The 26,346-nt window shown below is 35.7% G+C and overlaps 1 protein-coding gene across 1 annotated transcript in view; it reads left to right on the top strand.

Annotated features, from left to right (window-relative positions):
- The window catches only part of LOC136852210 (uncharacterized), a 72,827-nt gene that overhangs the window by 22,613 nt on the left and 23,868 nt on the right, over positions 1–26,346 (top strand). Inside the window, exons 11-14 of the mRNA XM_067126657.1 lie at positions 7,415–7,574; positions 12,222–12,431; positions 16,798–16,879; positions 22,222–22,368. Coding sequence (XP_066982758.1) covers positions 7,415–7,574; positions 12,222–12,431; positions 16,798–16,879; positions 22,222–22,368 — 599 coding nt within the window. The remainder of the gene's footprint in view (positions 1–7,414; positions 7,575–12,221; positions 12,432–16,797; positions 16,880–22,221; positions 22,369–26,346) is intronic.

The raw sequence follows: 26,346 nt of genomic DNA, 5'->3' as shown, positions 1-26,346 counted from the left end.
GTTTCTGCCAGTGCTCGAGTAAACGCAGAGTGTTGATGGCCGCCTTTTTCTTAAATTTGTCAGTCAGAGACTGGATATCAGTGATGTATTATCTCTGATCTCAGGTAGCCTTCAAAACTACAGCTTTCAGGATCAGTATTTTATTGTTTTGTTTTAAGATCTGATTCAAGTTTATCATTTTTTGCTACAGTAGCAAATTTGTAATCAAGTTGAGTAACTACCAGTAGTGTAATTTACCAATTAAACGTAAACTTTGTGTTCGCTACTACCTTTATTGATAAGCATAATAAACAAATATTGCGTTCGCTACTGAACCAATAGTTTCAGTAGTGAAATGCATATCTACAAATCTCAAATAATGTTTGATAGAAACTGAGATGTCTGTATAATGGTACTCTGGGTACTTCAACTATTGTCGGCAAAGGTTAACTTTCCTTATCCAAGTAGTGTTATAAACGTTAATATTGTGTTCGCTACCAAACCAATATTTTCTACAATGAAATGCATATCTACAAGTCTCAAGTAATGTTTGTTAGGAATTGAGATATGTCTGTATAATGGTACTCTGGGTACTTCAACTGTTGTTGAAGTTTCCTTTTCCGAGTAGCATAATAAACGTTAATATTTTGTTCGCTACCGGACCAATATTTTCGGTAATGATATGCATATCTGCAAGTCCCAAATAATGTGTAATAGGAATTGAGATATGTCTGTATGATGGTACTTTTTGTACTTCTGCTAAGGTCAGTAAAGTTTAATTTTCCTTTTCCGAGTAGCATTAGAAACGTAAATAGTGTGTTTGCCTCCAGACTAATATTTTCAGTAATGCTATGCATATCTGCAAGTCTCAAATAACATTTGATAGGAATTGAGATAGGCTTGTTTAATGGTACACTGTGTACTTCAAACTTTTGTTGGTAAAGGATTAATTGAGCAACATTTTACACTTTTGCAGAGAACTGGAAAGTGTAGGGGGAATACACAGGAAGGAGGGAAATTGTGCTTTAATTTTAGTTGCTTTTTTGAGGAGAGTAGCCACACTCAACAGACAGGAACCATGCTCTGAGCAACCAAAGTGTTCATCAGCTCATGAGCTCTTAGCTCCCAAGCTACTAGCTCTCCTAGTGCCCAGCTGGCCTGGCACCAGTCAAAGCCTGGTGACTGCTGAGAGCTCTCATCAATTTTCTCTCCTTCTACTGGCCCTTGTTATTTTTCTCCACTTGCTCCTGTGCCTGGCCTCCCTTGCTTTCTTCCTCTGCCTTTGCCTGTCTTGTGTATGGGTTAACAGAAATTAACACTGCGTATGTGAAGTGTTGTATACTAGAGGAGGTGGTTATCCAGCCTGCCTGTTCTCCTAGACCTAAGTCACTGTCATACTGCCCTAAACCTGGGGGGAAGTCATACTGAAAGTCCAGTTGAGGCTGGTGGGAAGTTTTTCAGTAGTCGCTCCTTCAGTCGAGCCTTTTGCCGGTCCCAGGTGGACAGGCTGAAAAGGTGTCTTACTGGATGTTTAGTGAAGAAGGTGGCTATTCAACTCCTTTGGATCTCCTAAACCCAGTCCCTGTCAAACTCCCTAAACCTGGGAGGAGGCATACTGTTGGTCCTTGGGAGTCCAAAGGGGTTTTACCCTGGGTAGCTGCCCCTCAGTGAGCCTGTTGTCCGCAGGTATTGATGGACAGCCATTGGAAAGGCATCCATAGATATGTGTATCCCTAGTGATACTACAGTGGTGAATCTCAGTCATTGAAGAGGCTCAGTCAGATGATTTTGCACTTTGCCTCTCTCCTGTAAATGTCTCAGGGACCAGGAGTGTAGTCCACAGTCTTCCTATAACTTCATGAAAGTCATGAGCATTTTGTCCCCTGAACTTCGAGTTGTGGAACGCCAGTATTTGCGTTAAACAGACCAGCAGTGTCTTAGTGTTCATCTTTGTCCGGGCCCAATAGCACCCGAGCGCCCACTAACGCTCAATAGTGCCCATTAGTGCATGATAGCACCTGAGTGCCCATTAGAACATATAGAGCTCCCAGCACCAAAACCTTTTCTGTTACTTGGGGACATTATTGTTGGGAGATATTTTAGCAACTGCAAGAGGCAATCTGGTAGCATTCAAAGGTATAAATGAAGATATTTCATTACTTAACGTGTGATAAACTACCCATTACCCATTTTCCACCAATAAACAGAAACCATTACTTGCATGGACTTATCAGTGACTAGTTCTGTTTGATTAACTGATTGAAATTTATTAGGAAATTGGAATGCTATGGACCACTTGTCAAAAATCATCAACAGCAGTGATTCTTAACTGATACAGTGATCACCAAAGTTATGTTTGTAATAGGCAGACTGTTAAGGTCAGATACCTTAGTATATTTGACGGTGATGCTAATGAACTCCACTGTGTGGATATTGTCATTAATTAATTAAATTGCTCCCTTCAAATTACTAAATTAATTCCATTCCTAAGTTTACCAGATTAGTGCATTGTCAACTAGTTCCTCTGGGTCACAGCATTTTAAAATCTTACATCGAGCTACGAGAAGAGCATTATCTAGATGTCATAGACATATTTAATGAAAATTCAATTAACTATAAAAATTGCAGTTCTATTCCACAGATTACTGTAATCAGAGAAGCTCATCAACGGTCATGTTAGTCTTTATGTCAAACATCAGCGCCACCTTCTGTTGCATGTTATGAAATGAGAAAGATAACCGAAACTTTGCTTTTAGCCCAACTCCAGTTTTACAGGTTAATGGACAGTATGTCACAAATTCTTCAGAAGTGATAAATGACTTTGCTGAGAATTATGTTAGAGTCTCCCATGAAGGAAACAGCACTCCAGGATATTCTTAAAAGCAGAGCAGGATTTATATATTCTTAACTTGTAAGCTAGTAAGATTGAAAACATAGACTCTTCCATTTAGTGAAAGAATTTGAATTTATCTCTGATGAATTGAAATGATACAGCTCCAGGCCCTGATGACATTCCTTATGCTATGATTAAGAATGTGACTAGGGATATAAAGCTATTTATCATAGGGATCATAAAGAGAAAATAGCTTGACAACAATTTGAGAATTTGCTACTATTTAAGCTTTTTCAGAGCTAGGAGAAGATTTTTGGCACCCAGTTTCTGACCATTTGCTTTGACATCTTGCTTTAAGCTTTTTCAGCTAGGAAAGGATACATTTTTGGCACCCAGTTTCTGACCATTTGCTTTGACATCTTGCATCTGTGAAATAAATGAAAAGATGGTTGACGAAGATTGATCTGCAATTTGAAAAAGAACATCTTGACCATTTCTCGGTTTGATTTTCTCTGAATGCACACTACAGCAAATATATTGATCTGATTTGAAGTTAGAAATATTTTGTTTTCTCCATGGAAAAAAGCGTATGATACTGCTTGGAGATACGAGATCGTTAGGATGGCAGTGTCTTACCTGCAAAAAAAGTCAAGAGCTCCCAAGTGATTGAATAAAGTGTGCTTTTTTTTTTTTTTTTATGAATTGATGAAAGAATCATGAAATTTAGGCTATAAAACCAAGCACTGGGGTACTGTCAGCTGTTAAGTGCTCAAGACAATATAAGAGTAATTTGTAGGGATTGAACAAGAAGATAAAGAGATCCAGAAAATAAATGAGATGGGGTGCAAGGATCTAAAGGTGAAAGTGGAGAAAACCTCACATTTGCACTAAGAAGTAATAGACAGAGGTGTTGGACAGCAAGATAAAAAAAAAAACGGGAATGGAGGTAAAGTAAAAGGCTGAAAACTGGGTGCAGCTAGGGGACGAAGGGATGCTGCAAACATTCCACAAACACCATTTGTAATGTCTACATTTCAGTGTGCAAGATGCTCTGAATTCACTTCCACATTTTTTTCCCCTAGTTATAAATAGTCTATCGTCCCTCATTCACCAGAATATCCTGTAAACCCAATTTGTGGATGATTCATTTATTGCTTTTGCAGTTTCTCAAATGTCAACCATCAAACATAAAATCCAGTATACCACTGATCAAATAGTTAAGTGGGTATATATGGATGGCATCAAGTTCTCACCTGGTAAAATTTTGTATATATATTTCTGCATTTTGCATGGTGTATACCTAGATGTAGATGTATATCCAAAGAAGCAAAAGATACCATTTATAGAGACACCTGCTTTTTGGGAGAAATTTTCATCTCATTTTACCAAGAATACCTCACCATAAATTACTAAAACCCAGATGTTTGGAGGCTATGAATATTTGAAAGGCATTATCTCCTTCCCATAAGGAGCAGATCAGCAAAATTTGCTGATGAGAGGTGTGTTAATCAGCTGCTTCTGCATTTGAAAAAAATTTAGTATCTATTCACCATGTTGGTATTAAGTTAGCTATTAGTTTTTTCAAGTCCTCACCAATTTCAAGGTTGTTGCAGGAGAGTTACCATTAGATCTTTATTGCCAGTCAGTAATGACCTGCTGTGGCTGTAGATTCCTGAGGATGCTTAGCTTTCTTATCATTCAGGTAGCAATGAGTCAGAACCATTTTTTAAATTATCAGGAGCGCAGTATGTCTCCCCAGTCATTTGGTTTTAGCGTAAGCCTAATATTTACTCGTTTTAATATGACATGAAACTGCACCCTGGGAACTTCCTGAAGTATCATTTTCCAGTTATTTTCAGCAAGTGATGAAAGATATGACTGGAGTAGTTAAGAGAGGAAATATTATGGAATATGTTGAACATAAATCCCCTCTTGGAATTTTACAGAGGGCCCCGAATCCAAAGCTGGCTGGGTGTGGGATCTATAATCCAGTAATCAGTAGGTCAGGAGCTCTTTTTGATGCAGCATCAAACTTTATGGCAGTTATACATATTCTGGCTGTCCTAGAGAAAATAGCTCTGGTAAACAGTGACAGTTTTACAGTATTAGCTGGAAATGAGGAAACTGATCAATTAGCAGAGTAAGCAGATGCCAAACTACTTCAGGGAAGCTTTCCCATTACCTTTTATCCTCCCTTCTGAAGTAGTGTTCATCAGATTGATGTTAGAACTCAGTAGTCTCACAATAAATGACTGAACACACGTGACAGCACCTTAGGAGCACACCAAAATGTCATGGAGGTGGAGGTAGCTATTTGCCAATTAAGGATTGACACAGTCTTTTAATGATGAGTGGTGTTAAGCCACATTGTGAAGATTGTATGGCCCCTCCATGCTGTAAGACATTTGTTAAGGGATCTTTTGGATCACTTCCTGTTTGGGAGTTGAGTTGAGGACTCCAGTCATGCTTCCTCCTCAATTTTTGGAGGGCTGGTGATGCATGATAGCAATGGTAGTATTGAGAAGCAAAATTAATTCATTTAATTTTCTTTAATTTAGTCATTGACTCAGTTATTTGTTTGTTTATTGTTTTTGTTTGTGTTAGCCATTATTGAAGTTTCACAAAAAGTTTGGAACAGCTTTTTTTTATCCTACTGTTTGTCAGTGTTGCCTATACAGTGAGTTGTTTTTGTGAAACTGCACACTGATTTTTGTGTTCTTTTTTTCTATAATGATTATTAATGTATCTGATATTTTAAGTTGTGTAATTGTATCAGAATTTGTTTACTGTATCATTTTTGTGGTGTGATGGAAAGAGTAGCACTTTTTGCTCTTCTCTCTCTGAGTTTGTGCTACTGTCAGCTCCGATGTAATAAAAAAAAAAAGAAGATAGAAAAAACAGAATCTAGTATGGGTTAGAGTGTTTTAGAGAAGAGATAGGCCATATATAATTGAGTCATGAGCAGCAAGCAAAAGAAATACAGCTGTTTTTGAGGACTTCATGTCTCTGGTATTGTGGGTAGTGACAGAGAAAAAGGGCCTGTAAATCTAAGAGTCATTGTTGTTCTAACCAGTTGATCTGGTTCCCTTACACACCCTAAAACTGACCACTGGGAGGCAAAACTCACTGATGGGCATCTTACCCATACTGTGCCACTGCTGTTGGAGCTTATGACAGTGTGGGACCAAGGACACAACAGTATTTCTAAATTTTGTAGAAACAGTTATTTTATTATGGTCCTTTGCAGAGGCTAGACTTAAGAAAATGTGAAATTTTGCTAGTTAATTTACATTTTTTAAGTTTACTGTAGTCTTTCTTTTGACTGAAAATTACTTATTTCTTTTTTTATTTTTATATGTAAGTCTTACTTAATTAGTGCATGTCTAGCATCAGTGACCTTTGTTGTTGTGACATCAATAAAATTGCTGTAAACAGCCCTGCAGATTCATGAAAAGTGAGGTCAGTCAGTAACTATAAAGTACCTGACTCCGTCTAACAGACAAAAAACAGATTAACCTGGAAACATTTTGGACATATGGGCATATACGTGGTTAATGAGTTGGTAATTAAATAAAACTAACATATATTTAGACAATTATTAAGTGGAAAACAGTGTCCCACAAGGAAATGTTCTAAGGAGCACATTAATTTATATATGGATAAATTTACTGTATTTTACTCTCTCAATACTGCAACATGCCCAGCAAATTCTTAACATTCCCACTGCAAAAGAAGATACTTTTGTCTTATTAGTAAGTTTAATCTGTTCTGCAGATAGAACAAAAGCAATTATATATCATAAAGACAGCACAATGAAAAAGAGTTAATGTTTTAAATTAAAACTAAGTATTACAGTATTTCAGTACCCACTAGTCAGTCTGAGAAATTGTTTAATATACATTTGAACTGGAGAACAATTATTTCATGGATAAAACATGAAATTGATAATGAATTAACTTTATTAAGAAGGCTGTTAGGTCAAAGAAGACAGAACTGGATACTGGTTGATTTATTACCTGGGCATAAGGTATACATAGCAGCATGCGGATGGAGACGTGGTGCCCGACCCCAGGTCTCCTTGACCCACACACTGAGTGAGAGCAATTTGTGTTTCTTAACAGTCAGTCAAATAACAATAACAAGAGACATAATGTTCATACAGTGATAAAATATATATTGGCGAAAAGGCCAGGAGATTCTACGTACTGTACAAATATAGGCATGAGATTCTTGCTGCATTGATAGATGTGATACATGATCGTAATTAATGGGTAAAGAAGACGTCTTTACAAGGCAGTCTCATGCAACTTCAGGAGGTAACATATCAACCCTGAAGCTATTATACAAAGCAAGAGTTCTATCTCCATAGTCTTTATTTACTTCTCTGCCTTAGCTTGGTGAATATTCTTCTCCTTTTTGATATACATTATTCACTAACTGTATCAGTTATATTTTAATCTTTATTAAATACTTTGTAGGTACTTATTCATTCTATACTTTCTTATAACCTATTGTATTTATCTATGTTTAAATAATGAGTATTTTTTATTTCTGAAATAAGTGAGGGAACTTAGGTACTGACTCAATTGATATCCCTTGCAGGTTCCCATCAATTTAGCTCCACCAGGAATACCCATTTTTGACCCAGCTCATGTTACTATCAGCAACTACACAAAAGTGACCATCCCAGTCGCCAATGGTTCTGACATATTTGTGATGATTGATTGGGGAGACAACAATATCACTTGGAAATACTTCGCAAGTAAGAATTACGTGGTTAATTTTGCTTGTACTATATAAATTGATTTCATCATTAAATATGTCCCTATTTCAACTTGTTCTTGTGTATATATGTATGTATATATATATATATATATATATATATATATATATATATATATATATATATATATATATATATATATATATATATATATATATACAGTATATATATAATGTGTGTATGTGTGTGCTGTAACACCTCAACTTCACAGACACTCTGGGGGTCTGGCCTATCTGATTAAAAACAAAGACCCAATACAATAACCAGCACTTGAATATTTTGTAGTTATCTTATATTTAACTGCAATTCAAGAGAGTTCTAACCTAAATTAACCTGTAACCTATGCTTAAAAATCAATTTCAAAGATAAATCAACAAATTTATCACATCCAAAAGGATGGCATAGGAAGAAATAATCAAAATATAATAACTGATAAGTACAAAGTCTGATAAGTTCAGGTCCATTAAGGAAAAGGTGTTACTGTATATATGTGTATATATATGTATGTGTAATATATATATATATATATATATATATATATATATATATATATATATATATATATATATATATATATATATATATATATATATATATATATATATATTTTTTTTTCATGATGTTGCCTTGTAATGTGTATATCCTCCTATAATTTTGACATTTACTTTTTCATGTGTTATGTTTAATGATAATGGTTGTTGAAGTGTCATATTTAGTTTGACATCAGATCTCAAAAGTACTAATGATTACTTGATAGCGTAATTTAGAATTGTTGTTATAATTTTAATAGTAACGTAATTTAGAACGAATATCTTTCTTGGTAAAAGCGTAGTATGTGAACACGTGTGTGTGTCCACCAAGGCTTGTTTCATTTCAGTTGTCATCAGTTGAGATAAGAGGGAACGCTTTGTTTTGGGTTAGCGATGACAGATTTGCAAAACAAACGCCAATTCGTCCCATACGGGCTCAAGACGAGTGATTTCATGTTGTTGCATGCGTTGTTTGAGTCACGTACGCCACTTTGCGAGAAAGAATACGTGTCCTGATCAATTGCGTCATGTTTTGTAAGATTGCGTTCAAAACGTTTTGCTGGGATGACGTAACTTTCTTCTAGAAGCTTCTCCATTGTCTCTCGCACCCAAAACGCTTTAGTGACGTCACCTCCCTGCTTCTAGAACTTTTGTATCTCGTACCCAAAATGCTTTAATGACATCATGTAATTGTTTCACGTATTACTGGAATCCTAAAATCTATTTCATTCTGATTTCTGAGACCAGTCGATTTGGTTCCATATCTCTCTCTCTCTCTCATTCCTAATTAGGAAGAGATTACTTTTAACGTAAATTTTTGTGGTCACTTTTAACATTAACTTTTGAGATCTGAATTTAGCAAAGTTATTTAGTTATGGCGCCTGGTAAAAAAAGTGTGTATTGTGTAATGCAGCTGCAGCAAGTGATTTACAGAGGTTTTCTACAAGTTGTGTAAGGTAACGTGAATTTTTACTTATTGATACCATGGTATGATAAGTTAGGAGGTTATGGTGTGATAAGTTAGGAAATTTTGAACAAGTGAAATCATTATTGATAAATCTTACGTGTATTTTTGTGTGTTTTTCTATTTACAATTTCTTTATATTTTCACATTTTTTATGTTTGTGATGTAACATTTATTCACATAGCATTGTAAATATTTCTTGGTAATTTAACATTGCATACTTAATTTAACATTGCATATTTAACATTGCATACTTAATTTAACATTGCATACTTAATTTCATTTATTGAGATTTTCTTTTTAAATCTTGAGTAATTCTTGATAGTTTAAATTTTACTTGATTAATTTAAATTCTGATAAAGTTTTTGTGAATTAGTTTTGTTTCATAATTTAATTCAAGAATTCATTGAGTTTTGTGTTATTTTCAACTAATAGTAAATTTTTTCAGATTGTGAATTCTAATTAATTGTGAATTCTAGTTATAAACTTTGAATCTGAAAATAAATTTTGTATTTAACATTTTTAGAAAAACAGTGTTTCATTTATTGATCACCAGTGAATAGGATTGATTGTGTGTGCATAAGGCAAAGTGATAAACATGTTTTGTTCTTTTAGTTTTGCTAAAGTGAATTAAGACCAGGGAAACAGTTAGAGTTTTTGATGGAGTGATGCCCTTTTACTCTAGAAGATTTCTAGCTTAATTTTTTATACCTCACACATATTCTGACGAACTTAGTTTGATTTTTCAAGTGATTGATAAATAAGCTTTTTCTTAAGGGATCACTGTTACCTTTAGAGTACTCAGTCGTAACAATTAATGTTATGAGAGTTCAGGTAAGGTATATTTTTGAATCTTGAGATTAGTTGTGTAATAACCAGGTACTTGATGACATTATAATATATATATATATATATATATATATATATATATATATATATATATATATATATATATATATATATATATATATATATATATATATATTGCTCCCCCTTTTCATGGGGATAGGTTCCAGAACCCACCACAGGAATGCAAAATCGGTGGAAATGCAAAATCCCCTCTAAAAATTCTTATAACTGCTTATAACTGCCAAATACCATGTACCCCTTAAACTAAAATGCTTATTACTGTCTATTTTAAAAGCCCACTGCCTAATTTAATAGTTCAAACAAAAATATACCTTAAATTATCATACTGAAACAATTTCATATCAGTTCAAACAAAAATACACCCCAAACCATCATCCCAAAACACCCTGAGTCATCTTAGATTAGTACCCTTTTACAATTGTCACTCTTAAGTATATACGCCCCCTGAAACACTTATAACAGTGACTTACTAATTTTAAAATATTAATATTAATGCAAACACAGCAAAATATATATAAAATGTTTAATACAAATTAAACAAATCTTTAATACAAATGAAATAAATCTGTCTTACAGAACATTTGACAACTAATCAAATTGCCCTTGTATAAGCATAGTCGTTTTCTCTCATAATATTGAAGTTGTCCTGTTTTCCTTTTACATTGGTAAAAACAATGAAAATGATCACTAATTTGTTTTATTTGTAGAGCGACACTATTCACTAATTTCTGTATTTTTTCGTATTGTGTTCGTGACTAAATACAGATTTTTACGATAAAAATTATTTACAGTGTACTTATACTGTACTACTGTATCTGTTAAGCTCATTCCGGGTTGGTTTGTGACACACAAAGCAGTTATTTGCTTCAGATTTTCCAGTAAGCCTAACCCATGAGCCTTCAGGTACTGTTTCACAAGCTTCACCATTAATCCAGTGTTTCATGGTTCTCTTTCCATGAGGAATAGTCCCATCTTAGTGAAACAGTTCAGCCATTTCATTCCACCGGTTGAAATATCTCTGTATCTATAGCCATTAATTTAACTGATTATAAATTTTCACCCTGTTTTGGGCTGGTCTCATGGAATTTCTTCCTAAATCCCTCCTCAGTCACCTCATATCTCATTAACAATGCTCATTTTAGGCTACATATTTCAAAGCTTCGTCAGATGACAAAGTAGGAAAAACTTGCAGACCCTTAACTGTAGGAGTTAGTGCTGCTTTCCTGTCCCTTAGTCTATGCTTTAAATCTAATAACTTATAGCTCATGTTTCTGCTGTCTTTAGAATCCTATTTTGTGGCTTCTCTTGCTCTTCATCTCTCTGCACAGGCTAGATTTTCTGTTTGTTTACAAATTTCTTCACTTCTGTGCCTTGTAACCTCATTTCCAAGGCCAATTCTATAAGCTTTGCAATCTCAGTTGCCATGTTGAGGTAGAGGCAACTTAAGTATTTATGCCAACACTTAAGAAAATCACACCAAATCACTGCCAATAAAATCACCCCGGCAAAGTCGTCAAATTATATGATGCAATGTATGGAATAGTGCTCTGTGGAAGCAGTGGCCTGTAGCATTATTATACAATGTGTTTTACTGCAGGCCAATTGTAACTCATAGCAGTGATCTACCAGGGGTCCTCTCCTTAGAACAGCTCCTTTTTTTCTGTGCTAACACTTCAGTGAATTCCATTGAACTGAAACACTGCATTCGACTCTGTGTGAGATAACAGGATGTGAGATTAGGATTGCCTTTTGTCTGTCTGTTTGGTTGTCTTTCTTTCCTTGTATTGGGCCACCTCCAGCTCTCGATGATTCTAGCATCCACTGCATTGCCGCTGAATAGATGTTATGTAATCTTAGTCAACTCAGCCTACCTGTATGTATCCTGATTAAACAGATTACTTAAAACTTCTAAGAAAATTGTATTGACATGTTTTAAAACCTGAAGAAAACATGCACATGGTCAGGTTAGCAACATGACCTTGTGATTATGGGATGTGGGTTCATTTTCCACTACATACCTCTGAAAACAACCAGGTTATGTATCGCACAGATCATGGACAAACTGACTGAGATGCCTTGTTCCTCACATGAAGAGCATTTTTTAACATAAATGCTATCTTATCTATTAATGTTGTATTCTCTGTTTTCTCATGTTTGACCTTTGAATTTAAAATTATTGAGTATAATGGATGTCAGCAGAATATTAAATAAAAAAAGCAATTATGAAGAAGGATTTAGAGATTTTTTTGTTTCTTTCAACAGATCTAACAGATTACAATATCACTGATGTTCATCAGTACAGTCAAGTGGGAGTTTATAACACTGTGATTAAGATCTTCAACAAGCACACTATTCAAGACCAAATGCCTTTGGAACAGTGGACTTTTTGGCATGTATTATTGTGCCAAATTGGATGTAATGATTCTGTTTGGACATTTGTCAATACTGGCCCCGTGCTGTGGCCAACACCAGGTTAGTGATAATACATAGTTTCTCCTGGTAAAGAAAGTAGATTTCACTGGTAACATGTACAGAAATATAATTTCATTTCTATCATTATTATTATTAAAATTTCAGTTTATGTAGACCACGTTATACATTTTATGCTTGTGACAGATTATGGATGTTTTGATAACTTGCAAATATTGTATTAATCAGTCAGTTGGTATACTGTGTCCTGTTAAATTGAAAGCTAGGGACTTAGTGAATGCCCATCCTTTACTGTGTAATAAAATATGTTTGGAGCAAACAGTAGGTTCTTCAAGCATGTTGATATGTTATGCAGTCAGCTTCATAGTAATGTGTTTTCTTCTGGCAAGGTATGTTAATTTTAGTTCTTCCAGGAAATTACACTTACTTGAATCTTTTTCCAATAAAGCATTACAGTACGAATAAACATGTCATAATTCGAAAGGCTACTTATCTGGTGCTCCAAGTTCAACTGACAATTTTGAAAAATGATTGATAGTATATTTTTCTCCCAGATCTTTTGCATACCCCCATTATTTTCAATTCCATACCTATTCTGTGACCCACATTAACTCCCAGTTACTGTATAGAGATAAATCAGCCACTTCTATATTGTTTTTATTAACATTGGTGACTTCATTTGAGTTGCTTTACTGTGCAGCATCATCTCACGGTAATCCCATCAACTTCAGTGTTACTTCCATATGTATGCAAGTTTGTGCCCAAGCCTTTCCATCATTGCATCATTCAGAAGTACCTCTCTTCTAGCCTCTAAATTCAGCAGCTCAAGAAAATATTTCACTTCATTGGCACAAGACTGAATTGTCTTCAAAAAACATCTCTCCATTTACTTCTTTTATTCTAAGATTCATTTGCACATAAACTTTTCTCACTGTAATTACTTCTATAAAGAGCAACTTTTATTCCCTAAAGGGTTTGCTTTGATCACTCTTGAATTTTCATTATATCTCTCTTTTCATTCAGTTGAAGTTGGCTCTTTCTGGGAAGTTATTTGTGGTGTCTATTCAGGAATTTTTTTACAGTTTATGGAAAAGACAGTCTGGAACAAAACTTCGGTAAAGTTATCATAGAGATACAGACAGACACACAGTAGCATTAGCCAGTCAGTACTTGAAATGACACATAAATGCCATTCATTAATTTATTTATCATCTTATTTGATTAAATGGTTTTTTCTTGCAATTTCTGAACAGACCATCTTTCTTCCTTTGCCAACCATCAAATTTCATCATCCCACTACTGACTCCTTTATTCTCTTCTCTTTCCCTCCTACATCCTGGTGATACAGTGACCCCATCCTTTAATTTGTCGCGCATTTTATACATGCCATCAATTTCTGTCTTTAGGCCTAGCCATTTCACGTTCATTTTACTCATCTGCTATTCTTAATTCCTTGTTAAATTAACTTTTTATTATATTTATATTGCTACATTTTCAACATTTCGTCTCCAGCTAAGACTTCAAATATAAATATCTGTTATAACACCAGCCATTTTCTTTTCAACATTACATCATTCAGCCCTCTTTTCACAGTACTACTTGTACTAATATAAAGTATCATCTAACAAACTTTTCCGTAACATTTAATTGTTCTCAAATTGTATTTCACTCAGTTCCAGTCTCATTCTCTGACACCTACCTTTGCATTTAGACGTCTTAGAACTGCCACCCTTTCTCGTTCTTCTAAATCAACCGGACTGAAACTCACATTCACCAAGAGACTCTCTCCAAAAAGAAAAACAAGAAATAATGTCTTTAAATGGAGATTTATTAGTAAACAAAACTTACTGGATAGTCCTGGCAGTAGTTTGTTGTCTGACTGTAAAGCTATCAGGTCTTAGTTGACTAGTCTGAGCCCAGAGTTTCATGCCAATCATTCACCAAATTAATGAAACTGATTCTAGTATTTGTGTATCAAGAGGAGTAGTAATTAGGTCAAGGCCTTTACTGCTCAGTTAGCAAACTCCTTTATCTTCCCAGGATGCAGTAAGAAGTTGTAAGTTTTGCCAATTAACGGCTTCAGCTCAGCTTGACGTGCATGTATTTTAAATACTTCAGCTGAACTAAGTTGTTGATTCAGCTCTTCCAAAAAGAGCTGAACCTTGAAATTGCTGTAGTAGGACCTGTCAGTTTTAAACAGACTAAACCAAGGCTCTGTATGAGCTCTTGCAAAGCATTTAATTAATAGGTCTAATCATCACTATTGCTTTTCTTCTGATTTTTCTTATTTTCACCCAGGGGATTGGTCATGAATTATTTGTACTTTGCTCCAAACTTCATTGCAAGGACTCAGTCTTCTAGTACTCAAGATGTTACAGTTCCTTTTGCCACTCAGTTTCTTGCTTACTACACTTCGAAAGAGAGAGATCTGTTTTGTCCTGTTCGAGTCATGGATTGGTAATAAAGGAGAACCAGTGAAGCCAGGTCCCCCTTCTCTAGGCTCTTTTATTTAAAAGCTGGATTGCTAAAAATACCATTTTCCACTGGCTTATGCAGATCATCCTTGAGGCCTATAGAAATGCTCATAAAAGAAAGAAAGCAAGTAAATGTGAACATATGAAGTTGGAACTATTACAACCCTCTTAGTTTTTCATTGTCTTCGGGATGTCAGTGCAGTTTCAAATACTGTATAGACATTTGGAGAACCAAATCAACTTTTTTTAAATTGTAAGTGATTAGTACTCCGAATACATTTTTTGTGGGTCCACATAGATACTGCTTTTAAAATAGTTATGTGGAATCCTTTATCTTCTTCCTTTTAACTCTTTTAGTTACCTTTCTTTATATCTGGATACATGTAGAATGTTTTAACTACGAGCTATACATCTTTAGTAAATTTTACCATAATTTAAAGATTGTTACCTAATTATACTGTATATGAGATTTTAATTTGTATTTTAGAGGCCCAGATCCTTAGAGTTCCACTCAGCTTGTCGGGTTTTCAGCAGTCTAACACTCTTTTAAACTGCAATTCAGGCTGTATATGAATGGTGGGCATGTTATTAAACAAATCTTATTAAACATAAACCAAAATCAATTTTTTTATATGGAAACCCACGTCCTAAGAGCTATTTCTCTCAATCCAACCACACTGACCTCTCTGATTTTTTTCTCCGAGGACATAGAGTAAATTAGATAGGTGAAAAATAAATTCTGGCGAGTTTGGGTGGGATATGTGCATTACCTTACCATAATCCTTTCAATCCTAAAGGATAAAAAGTCGTACCGAAAGGGTTGATCTTGTTGTATAGGCTAAATAAATCATTTCAGTGGAAATCATTTGCATGGCTGAGAGGGGACTAATATGAATGATAGGTGTATGGGCTGTAGGAATTATCATCTTACGTTAAACATATAAACACATACATACACACCAGAAACTAGGTGTCAGTATGTATCTTCTTTTATGCAGACTTCATTGCAAAGACCAAACTGTAGTCATTCAGACTATGTTTGGATTCTTCTGCCATCCTGGCCTTTTAGCCATAGTAGGAATTGATGGTAAGGGACACTTCTCCACTTGGTGAAAGTTATTTTTTAGTTCCATACATACCAAGAAGCCTGCAGGACTGCTACCAACACTTATTTGTCAAGCCTCTGTTCCTAGTTGTTCAGTCAATAAGACTTTAGTAAACTTTTTTCTGAAGGAAGCTATGAAATGTCCTGTTTTCCAGTCCAGTTTCCTTTCCCCAAGTTGTGCGTGTATTTTTTATCTTTAGTTACTTTGGGGTTGCCAGTCCATTTTTTACTCCCTCAAAACGGGTATGCAGCACTGTTAGGGATTCTAGGTATTTAGACCTTAATGCCAGTCATAACCTCTTTGCAAAATAATCATTCCTGCCAATGTTTTGCAATCCACCAACTCTCAGGAGAGATCATAACACAAGCAGCAATGAAATTTGTCCAGTCTTCTGTCTGGTAATAAAGCTTGTTGCTCCCTTCAGGGGATAAACAATACTTTTCTTTCTGTTTCACTATCTTTCACTGGTTCCTCAAGGATACTAAAAGTATGACCAGTTCTGGTACAGTACTCTCATAATCAACTAACATCCTAATGTGTGAACTTTTCTGTGCCTCATTTGCCTTTTTCCTAAAGTAGATATTTTTCTTCAGTAAACCAAAGATTTGCGTCTGTAGTAATGTTAATTGTCTTTTTTCCTAGGTTCATTTTGCATCCCCTCATTAGACTTGTTTGTCTGCCGTGCTAAAGTTTATAATAAGTACCTCAACAAGTCAGTGGTTTGTACCATGAAACAAGTGTTTTTACAAGTTTGCTTTGGATTCTAAACTTTTCTCTTTCACTGCATTATTAATGTCGGTACAAAATTTATCTTTTATTTTTTAACAGGTAAAATGGATTTCAGAATCAGTGCCCCTGCTGGTGTGGAGTTACCAACAAATTCATCTTTTTCCATTAATTTTGGTGATGGGTAAGAATATTTTAGCTTTCTAAAGTATGTTTAATCCTTTGGATATAAATACTGTAAAAAGCCTCTCTTTTATCTGAATACAGTTGAGTTACAATTTTTTATTTTATAAAATTTGCTTCTCGAATATTTAAGGTGTTTATTGAGTAAAGAGTTTTGTATATCCCAAACAGTTATGAGGAATTTTCTGATTTATATATGAATACTATAATAGCTGGTAGGACAGTGCCTAAGATACTATTTATAGACATGAAAAATGACAGTGGGATAGAACTGTAATACCCTTCCCTCCTTGTTTTCAAAACTTCGAAATTCATCTACTGCTTCAAGAGGAACTTTCATTTATTGTGGAATTAAAACATATTGATAAATGCCAAGAAATTTAGCAACATTTAGTGTTCAATCTCTAGATAGAAAAAATTCTAAAAAACAATAGGATATTTTTTGATAAGAGAAAGCATATTCACGGAATTTAGTTTTAGGTAATTACAAAAATTAATCACTATAAACAAGTGATACTTTTTGAATGATGAAGAGTAGCCTTTTTGGCTATAAAAGACTTACTCAAAGTTTCATGGCCACATTACAAAAATCACTACTGTATTAGTGTCATGGGAAGGGAAAATTATAGATCACAAGCTAGGGCCAAAAACTGTCTAAACTGCTAGGCAAAATTTGAAATTCTAGAATAAATATATATAAGTACTTACAGATCCTAAAAGATAATTTAAGATCTACAGTATTTCCAAATCCTTCGTGATGGCTTAGAATTTCATCCAGCAAAGAATATCTTGGGTCTTTGGGTGAAGCAATCCCTCCAAAGCATCAACTGGCACTGCCAGGATTTCTTCCTTTGTCTTACGATTTATGGCTACATGACTGTGACAGACAGGTAGGAATGGTATACAGTCCCCCCCCCCCCATATTTGCAGGGGATAGAACCACAACCACCCGCAAATAGCTAAAATCCATGAGTACTTGACACCCCATTTAAAAATGCTTATAACTGCCTATTTTAATAGTTCAAACACCATAGACCCCCTCAAAAAATGCTTATAACTGTCTATTTTAGTAGTTCAAACTCCAAATATACCTTCAACTATCATCCTACATCAAATATACCTTAAAATGTCGTCCTAAAACAATTTAATATAATTTCAAAGTCATCTTACAAAATTACCCTTAAAAATAATGGATTTTGACATAGGAAAAATCTATTTTTGGGTGAGGTAGCTGTGTCGTCCTGATGAAAGGTTCCCTTAGGCAGCTTTCTGGAGTACAAATACTGCTAAATGTACCAGAGAAAAAAACAAAAGGGTCTGTGGAGTTCCAACCCCCACTGCGACTAGCCAATACGGATATCGTGTTCAGTATGTAACAGGGACATATGCAAGCACAGCCACAGCTATCTCACCCTGCATAGATTTAACCTCGTCTGCTAGGAAGGGGTAACGATTGATATTGGGGAGCCGTTACATCGCCTATGTCTCCCGATATCAGTGTGCGTAGCTAGCGACAGACCTACGTCAGCTACATGTGAACACTAATCAAGTTACCCCCATATTCAGGCACAGCCATTTTTTCTCATATAGAGAGAGAGAAAGAGAGAGAGAGAGAGAGAGAGAGAGAGAGACTGTTTGCCAAGCACCCTTCAAGTCAGTATGTCAAAATGATTGACAGTTAGGGCTACACACCTCTCCTGCTTATATACCAGAAAAAGATTGGGAATTTCACCAAATTATGCTAAAAGCTTACCTAATTTACTATATTTTACTACATTTTCCTAGCTATTGAAATCAAACAGTTGTAATTATAGCATGGAAAATATGAAAAAATTAGTGACAAAGTAAAGTCATGTTTATCTATAAAACTATACAAAAATAAACACATTACATATGCATAAAAAATCTCTCTCTCTCTCTCTCTCTCTCTCTCTCTCTCTCTCTCTCTCTCTCTCTCTCTTATCTCAGTGAGAAAGAGAGAGAGAGAAAAAGGAAAAGACAGGGAAAAAATACAACACACCCTTCTGACTAGTATACAAAAAGCATCTGAGCTACAAGCTTTGTGATTGACTATTTCCAACCCTTCCAGTCAATAGTGTGTCATTATGGAGAGAGAGAGGGGTGGTGGTTGCCACAAGCCCTGTGGTCGGCTACTTCCAACCCCTCCAGCCAATAGCATGTTGTCATGCGGCGTATGTCAAAGCAATAAAAAAAATTGTAACATAAATATGTATGCATACACTCATTTGATGATGGCTTTGCGAACTTTCTGGAATTTTAGTTTCATAGTTTTATGTTAATGATACGGTGATTCATATTTCATTAAAGGATATATACAATATTGAGAGAGAGAGAGAGAGAGAGAGAGAGAGATACGGGGGTTGCCTTAACTTTAAATATCAAGAGTGTGAAATTATTCCTGAATTATTAAGGAGAAAGAGAAAAGAACTTGAGAGAGAAGGTGAACTGATATTATGTTTACATATATACCTTAAAATATCACCCTAAAACACTTTACAGTAATATTTTTATATTTCAGTAGTATTTTGATATCATTTTAATATTTCAATATCACACTTTAGTATTGTTTCAGTATAATTTCTGAGCGGCTACTACGAGGTGAGAAAATCAGTTTAGGGAACTAGGGAGGGTTCACATTAAAGAGGAGAGAAAACCCGTTTATCACCAGGACAAAGCTTACAAACCTGTTTCTTTCCCCAGGCTTACATGTTCTCTCTCTCTCTCTCTCTCTCTCTCTCTCTCTCTCTCTCTCTCTCTCTCTCTCTCTCTCTCTCTCTCTCTCTCTCTCTCTCTCTCTGAGTTAAGAAATACATGTATTTAAATAAGCATTGAAAAAAATACATTTTATTGATATTTTGCTGTGTTGACATTAATATTAACATTTGAAAATTAGTACAGTAAATAATTGTGTGCATCATAAAAAATGTATACAGTATAGTAAAGAAAATAACATGAAAAACAGTGATTAGTGGACATTGCTCGACGAAAAAATCTGTGAATTACCGGATTTTTCACAAATAATTTGGAGATGCTTTCCACAGAAAAATCCGCGAATAGGTGAAGCTGCAAATCCTGAACCAGGAATAGGTCGACTGTAGTGACTGACAGGGCATTGTGATGCAACATGTTTGGCTAAGAATCACGACTAAGCATCACGTGTTGCATCTGCCAGGGTACTTCTCATTGAGAATCTAAGTTGTCAGGAGCAGATGCTGATGATGAAGTTTCTTTGGTCAATATCTTTTCGAGTAGTATTTTCATGGAAAGTTGGTCTTCTATTTTTCATTCATCAAAATGCTCAGGGATTTTAACCCTTCATAGATCATACTGGCAACTTTTATGCTACCTTTCATTCAAGGATTGTATTCCATAATTTCATACTTGAAAAATGTTGTGCATCCAAAACCACTACATTCAGTTTCTCAAATGTCAACATGCCCCATTATTCTTTTGTTTCTTTTGCTTGGTCTTTGTCTCTCTGTACTGATTGTTGAATAAGTTCCTACAATTCTTTATCTATTAATGTCTTTAAGGCCTTCAACTTATTCTTCCTCATTCTCACTAATCATATTGACAAATTCCTCCATATTGACTTCTCTTGCAACCTGAAGAATTTTTTAAATGTCTCAACCAATCCCATGGGACCCTCCAAAATCATTCATGATTTTACTTCATAAAAACTTCCTACATACATTGAATGCTGTTGTATTTTCCATTATTTCAAGGTTATTGTGTAAATCAAATGTTTTTCCGATGTCAAAAACAAGGCAAGTGTTTATGATCTTGACATAATTGTACTCAGGTCAAGTTATAATAGCAGTGAAGTTGCAATGGATGATAAAAGTAAAACAATTTCATTTTCGTATTTATTGGATTCCAATTGCATCGTCTCTTATAAGATGGATTTTGAATTCCAAGCCCTTTTCCCTCAAGCATTTCTTTAGTTTGGAAGAAAATAATGTTATACCATTTTTAAAGATAGTGGTGGTAACCAATGCTTTCTTGTGCTGCCAGAGCTCTGGTAGTTTGCACTTCACTTTTTTCCTAAGAGTCTGAGAGTAGTTTGCCTGGTACATGGTGATGGTTTAAGTATTTGACTCACAGTGGAGTTCTTAGCCCCTTTCACAACATCTGTTTTGATCATATGGGTCATGCTGCATAGTAACAATGTGAGTCTAACCCTCCATGCTTGGAACCCTTTAGCTTGCTTTGCACTTTTATGAATGTATGTACGATATGGTGTCTCCTTCCAAATCAATCTCATTTTACAACAGCTGGAAACTTTTTATAAGGCATTCATCTTTGCAGTCAACTTTTCTTCTGCAAGAAATTCAGTTCTGGCCTGTTCATCAACAGACAATAGTTTTTATATTTTGAAACCTGTATACATTTTGCAGTAAATGGAATTATTATATATTTCCTTTAAATGGTTTTATGTTCCTCAGTCCCACATATGATCTAGCAAAATCTTCATTTAAACACAGTGTTTTCTGATGTAACCTGTTGTTATTCACCAGAGCACATCGGCTATCATTTCTTTTACATAATATCTTGCAAGGAACATGACTTGTGCAATTGAAGATCTGCAAGCAAAAGCAGCATAAACTTTCTTTTGTCATTTCAATATTTCCCAAGCTAAGGATTAATTTTTACTGTAAATACCTGTCACCTCAAAAATAATGGATTTCACTTTAACGTGACCTAAAAAAATTTTAGTCTTATTGCCTAAAAATGGACCTTAAGGACTTTCTTATTCTTGACAAAATTGCCAATGTCAGTACTTTTGCACTGTGGGACCATATTAACTGACATTTTCAAAAATGAGCTCTTAACAAACTAAGCTGATACCACAAGTGAGAGTAGCTACAGTTTTTTTACACTGTTAGTGCTAGAACATGGGATAAGTGGGTGTAGTGGAGAAGATCAACTGGACAAGGGAGGAAAGGCCTCAAGCTGAATTATGTTGGCTTCAGGCCAAGGTGGAGGCTACACTTGAAGTCAAATAAATAAGCATTGCAACTCTGCTGGATTTTTTTTTTTTTTTTTAGTGTTTGACAGTTTCCTCCAGTTACAGGTAAATGAAACTCAGTCCACATAATTATAATGTAAGGTAACTATGTATGATAGCAGTAATAGCTAAAAATGTAGTATAATTGATATATAGGAAACTTTTAAATCATTTCAGCAATATGATTTTAAATGTTTTCACCAATTTTAAACTTACAATGCTGATGCACTTTGCATTTCAATATGAATTTTTAATCTGTTTAATATGAGCTGACTCTGTGATGCTTTGTTTATTAATTTCTGTTTTTTTGATAGTTTCCATAGTGGAGGATTATACGACCCAGATGGAACAAAGATGATTTGTGGTGGCCCAGGTGTCAATGGCACACCATTTTGTTCGAAGGGGTTCAGTTACACAGAGACTAAGGCCTATGAAACTGGATACTTCAATGCCACTTTTAGGTAAGCAAGCATTGTCACCCTTTTTAAAATGATTTAATTACTCCTTGTGTCATGCAATCTTATTTAAATTGTCACATTTAAACAAAATCATAGCAACCCAAAACTTATATTAGCATACATTTTGGTCTTTCAGTGTCTGAGAAACTATAATCTTGTTTAAAAGACAAAAGAGAAGTAAATCCCAGTTGATAACAACCTTCCTTTTCTTGCAGTCTGGGCTGTAAGCAGTGAGCTAAAAGTGGGAATGAGAGATGCAAAATTAGAGTATAATTAATGGGCTTCAGTGAAAAGTAAATTCTATTTGTTGAACATTATTTTTGTTCTCCACAATTCCTGTACAGTACTTATATTAGCCCAAATACCAAAGTGGATATGTAGCTGTGATCCCCTAAGCTGCATAAAAGCCCAGACTTGCTACTGGGGCACAAGGGTCCATAGAGAGATTCTGGGAAAGAGATTAGCATTGAAACCTAGTTTCTTAGGGAAACAGAGAAATGTGTTTTGTATACAGAATCTCTTGTCATCTGTATAGAAATAGTATCTGTATTTTTTATGATTTGTGAATTGTCTGAAAAGGATACTAGCTAATCATTTTTCAGAAACATAGCAGCAAATAACCCCAACATTTTTTTCTATGTCTCTGAGGATATTATGAATAAGAAAAAATGAATGAAGGCCAAATGTGAAGAGGAAGAAGAATTCCTGAATCCAAAACCCTGCCTGAAGCCAGTACCTTCTGTCTTGCTGCCATTACAAATTCACCCCTTTGCTTGTTAAATTTCAAAGATAAACACATGTCATGAAGAATGGCATCTCCAGATGCATATTATTAAAACTGTTGAAATTAAAATTATGCATGAAGAGAAGTGAGATGTAGGAGGTTCTGATCTTGTGGTTTAGAATATTCACTAGTGCTGCTTCACCATCCATCACATTTGTGTGTCTTCACAAAAATGCATGCTTGAGATAAAAAGACATTTTATTTTCTGGCACCTTCCTTTAATGGCTCGTGAAGAAGAATAACGTGGATAAACCTTTCCCTAAAGCCTTGGCTGTCTGCAGGTAAAGCTGAGCCTGAGCCAGACAGAGACGGTCCCCCATTTCTTAGGATTGGGGAGAAAGTAAAGAATGGTGAAGGAGACAGTGAACTGCCCCAAACTACAAGAATGGGGTTCCGTGAAGGAGAACCGAAAATCGTCGTAAGCCGGAACATCGTCGAAAATCGTCAAAAATCATAAGAAAACCTTACTTTTAATGCTCTGGGTGCATTGAAAACGATGTAAACTGCATTATTATTGAGTTTTACATCAAAAACCTTCAAATTATGATTATTCTGCCATTTTGCCATATTTCTTCCGTTGGAACGTGGGCCGTAACCCCGAACATGCGGAAGAAATAATTTCTGATGCATAAAGTTCGTAAACCGGGACTGCCTGTACCTGGAGTTTGAGTCCTCAGCACAACATCAACTGAGTAACCGGAAGAGTGCATAAAGTTCACTGACTCGTCTCAAAGAACCAAATGCCTGGAGAAAAATAGTCCTCAGAGTAAGATCGTACTGGGAGGGCTATTCCAGTGGTTTGCAGGGAGGCCTGGTGAGATTTTTCAAAGCCAAAGATGAATCTCAAGTGGGAAGAGATCTTTTGTGCAGCCTTGTTCTCAAAGTGGTAGCCAAACCTTTTAAGCTCTACTAAAGAGCCCTTGTCCAGCCCACAATACTCAGATATCTGTAAAATAACAGTATATGATCCTTAGCATCTGAAATTGAAAACTTCATTAGGTTTCATAAGAAAGAAAAAAGAAAATCTGCTAAATGGGGCATAGATGCGTAACATGGATCAGTTCACTTATGTCTGCATCAGTTACAGAATCACTTCTGCTTAGCCTGGTACAGATTGGTGCCTAGGCAAAGATCTCTACAGACTTGAGTTAGTCTTGACAGTTTCTGCTGAAAAGGGCCTTACTTTAGAGACTTTAACTGGATAACCCCCACACATGAGGGTCTAGCACGTCCAAGGAGCTTCTTATATCTAAGTAGACTCCTGGGGGTGTTTACTAAGATTTGAGAACCATCTTAGGCATGGCCATCCCTGCTGTTGGCTGCATCAGAACATCTGTCTTTAAAGCCAGTTTGTCCTCCTGAGCTGAACAACAAAGGATATCTTTTAAGTTAAATTCATCATGAACTGGTTAACCACAGGAGTATCTTCCAATATCCAAATTCTTGTGGATGAAGGGCCTGCTAGCAGGGACCATTCAGAGATTCATCATGAACTGGTTAACCACAGGAGTATCTTCCACTATCCAAATTTTTGCGGATGAAGGGCCTGCTAGCAGGGACCATTCAGAGATGATGACTGCCTACTCTAGCTGAGGGCATCCATGACCACATTGCATCTTCCTGGGATGAATCTGGAAATGATTTCTACATAGCTGATCTTTGCCCAAATGAAACTAGCAACTGCTAGCAATAAAAAGTCTCTGATCTCTTGTCCCCTGATTGTATGGGTAGATGCTCCTTAGTTTTACTGGCTGATGTTACTCCTACTGCCTTATCACTTAAATGTGGAGTGAAGGATCGAACACAGCTTTCATGGGGAAAAAAAAATTTCAAATGCCCAGCAGATGGGCTTTCCAGCCCTAGTTTGAGGTATCTGTGAAAACTGTGAAGAGTGTCCATCCCAGAGATTATAGACCTCCCACATTACATTTGGAAGGTTGTCTGATAGGTTGCTCCAGGTCAAAATCTGACAAGATGCTGCAAAGGGGTTTGAATCCAGAACCAGCTACAAGTGATTACTGTAATTCTTTAGGCATGTAAGACAACTATATAGAGGTTGCCACATCTTGGGAGGAGATTTGGCCTTCATACAAGCTTTTGCATATGAATAACAATCTCTGGATCCCTAAATATATTGTGATCTTAATTCATTCCAAGTCAAAATAGTGGCTTTTCCACTTGCATTGGAGTCCAGGTGTTGACATAAATGAAGAGAGTGATGGAGTGGCTAATGGAGTTCTACAGGTGAGCTAGATTTCATTTTTGTGGGACACAGCAGCCACTAGTTTGAAGGCTCTAATGAAAACCCTAGCTGTTGTGGTGAGACTAAAGCTTAGTGGTCTGAACTGGTAAAGCAAAGGTTTTCTTTGAGACCAGATGGATTTGAGATATGATAATGCCAGGAAGTACTCATTCTTGATAAAGGGCCTCTCAGAATCCCGTCTCGATCTTAAAGAGGTCATCCAGAGAAACTACTTACAAAGAAAAAGCAAAAGACAGGAAAAAAATAAGAAGTTGAAAGATAGTGGGAACAACATGGACTTTAAGTAATAAGACTTAAGGCAGAAATTGCTAATGGAACTCTGGAGGGACAGGTAATCAGCACTTGCATGAATATAGCTGCAGCAGAGGCTAAGTTACCCATGTTTGGTAAGAAGCACTTTGCCATGGACATTTTCATTGGAAGGTTTGCAGAGACCCGAGGCTGGTGCAAAGATGAGTGGGGTGTTTGTCCAAGTCCATTACTAACAGGTAATGGTCTACAATTTTTCCTAGTATGCCTTCTGATGAGGCCTTGAACTATTATAGCCTAAAGAGAGCACTGTTAAAAAAATATAAGATGGATGAGGAGGGGTTTAGGAAGAAATTCTATCAGACTAGGCCAGAAAAAGGTGAGACTACATATCAGTTAGTAGCTAGGCTACAGAAACATTTAATTAGGGGGACTACAATGGCTGTAAGCAGAAAAGTTTTATGATTTAGCATATTTCCTGATTAGGGAATAGTTTGTCAACACTGGTTTGGCCAAGATGCCATTACAGTACTCCTCAGGAAAGACCACCAGGAAACATTGGTGAGATGGTGAAGCTTGCAGAGTGGTACTTGGGAGCTTGTTGGAAAAGCTTAACAGAAAACCAGAGGTCAATAAAGAAGTGTAGTGGGAATAATCAGAGACCCAAGGACTACAAGATGGTTGA

This window comes from Macrobrachium rosenbergii, chromosome 25 (genome assembly GCF_040412425.1).
Source record: "Macrobrachium rosenbergii isolate ZJJX-2024 chromosome 25, ASM4041242v1, whole genome shotgun sequence".
Lineage (NCBI taxonomy): Eukaryota > Metazoa > Arthropoda > Malacostraca > Decapoda > Palaemonidae > Macrobrachium > Macrobrachium rosenbergii.
The sequence above is the reverse complement of the archived record's forward strand: the minus strand, read 5'-3'. Positions and strand labels throughout refer to the sequence as shown.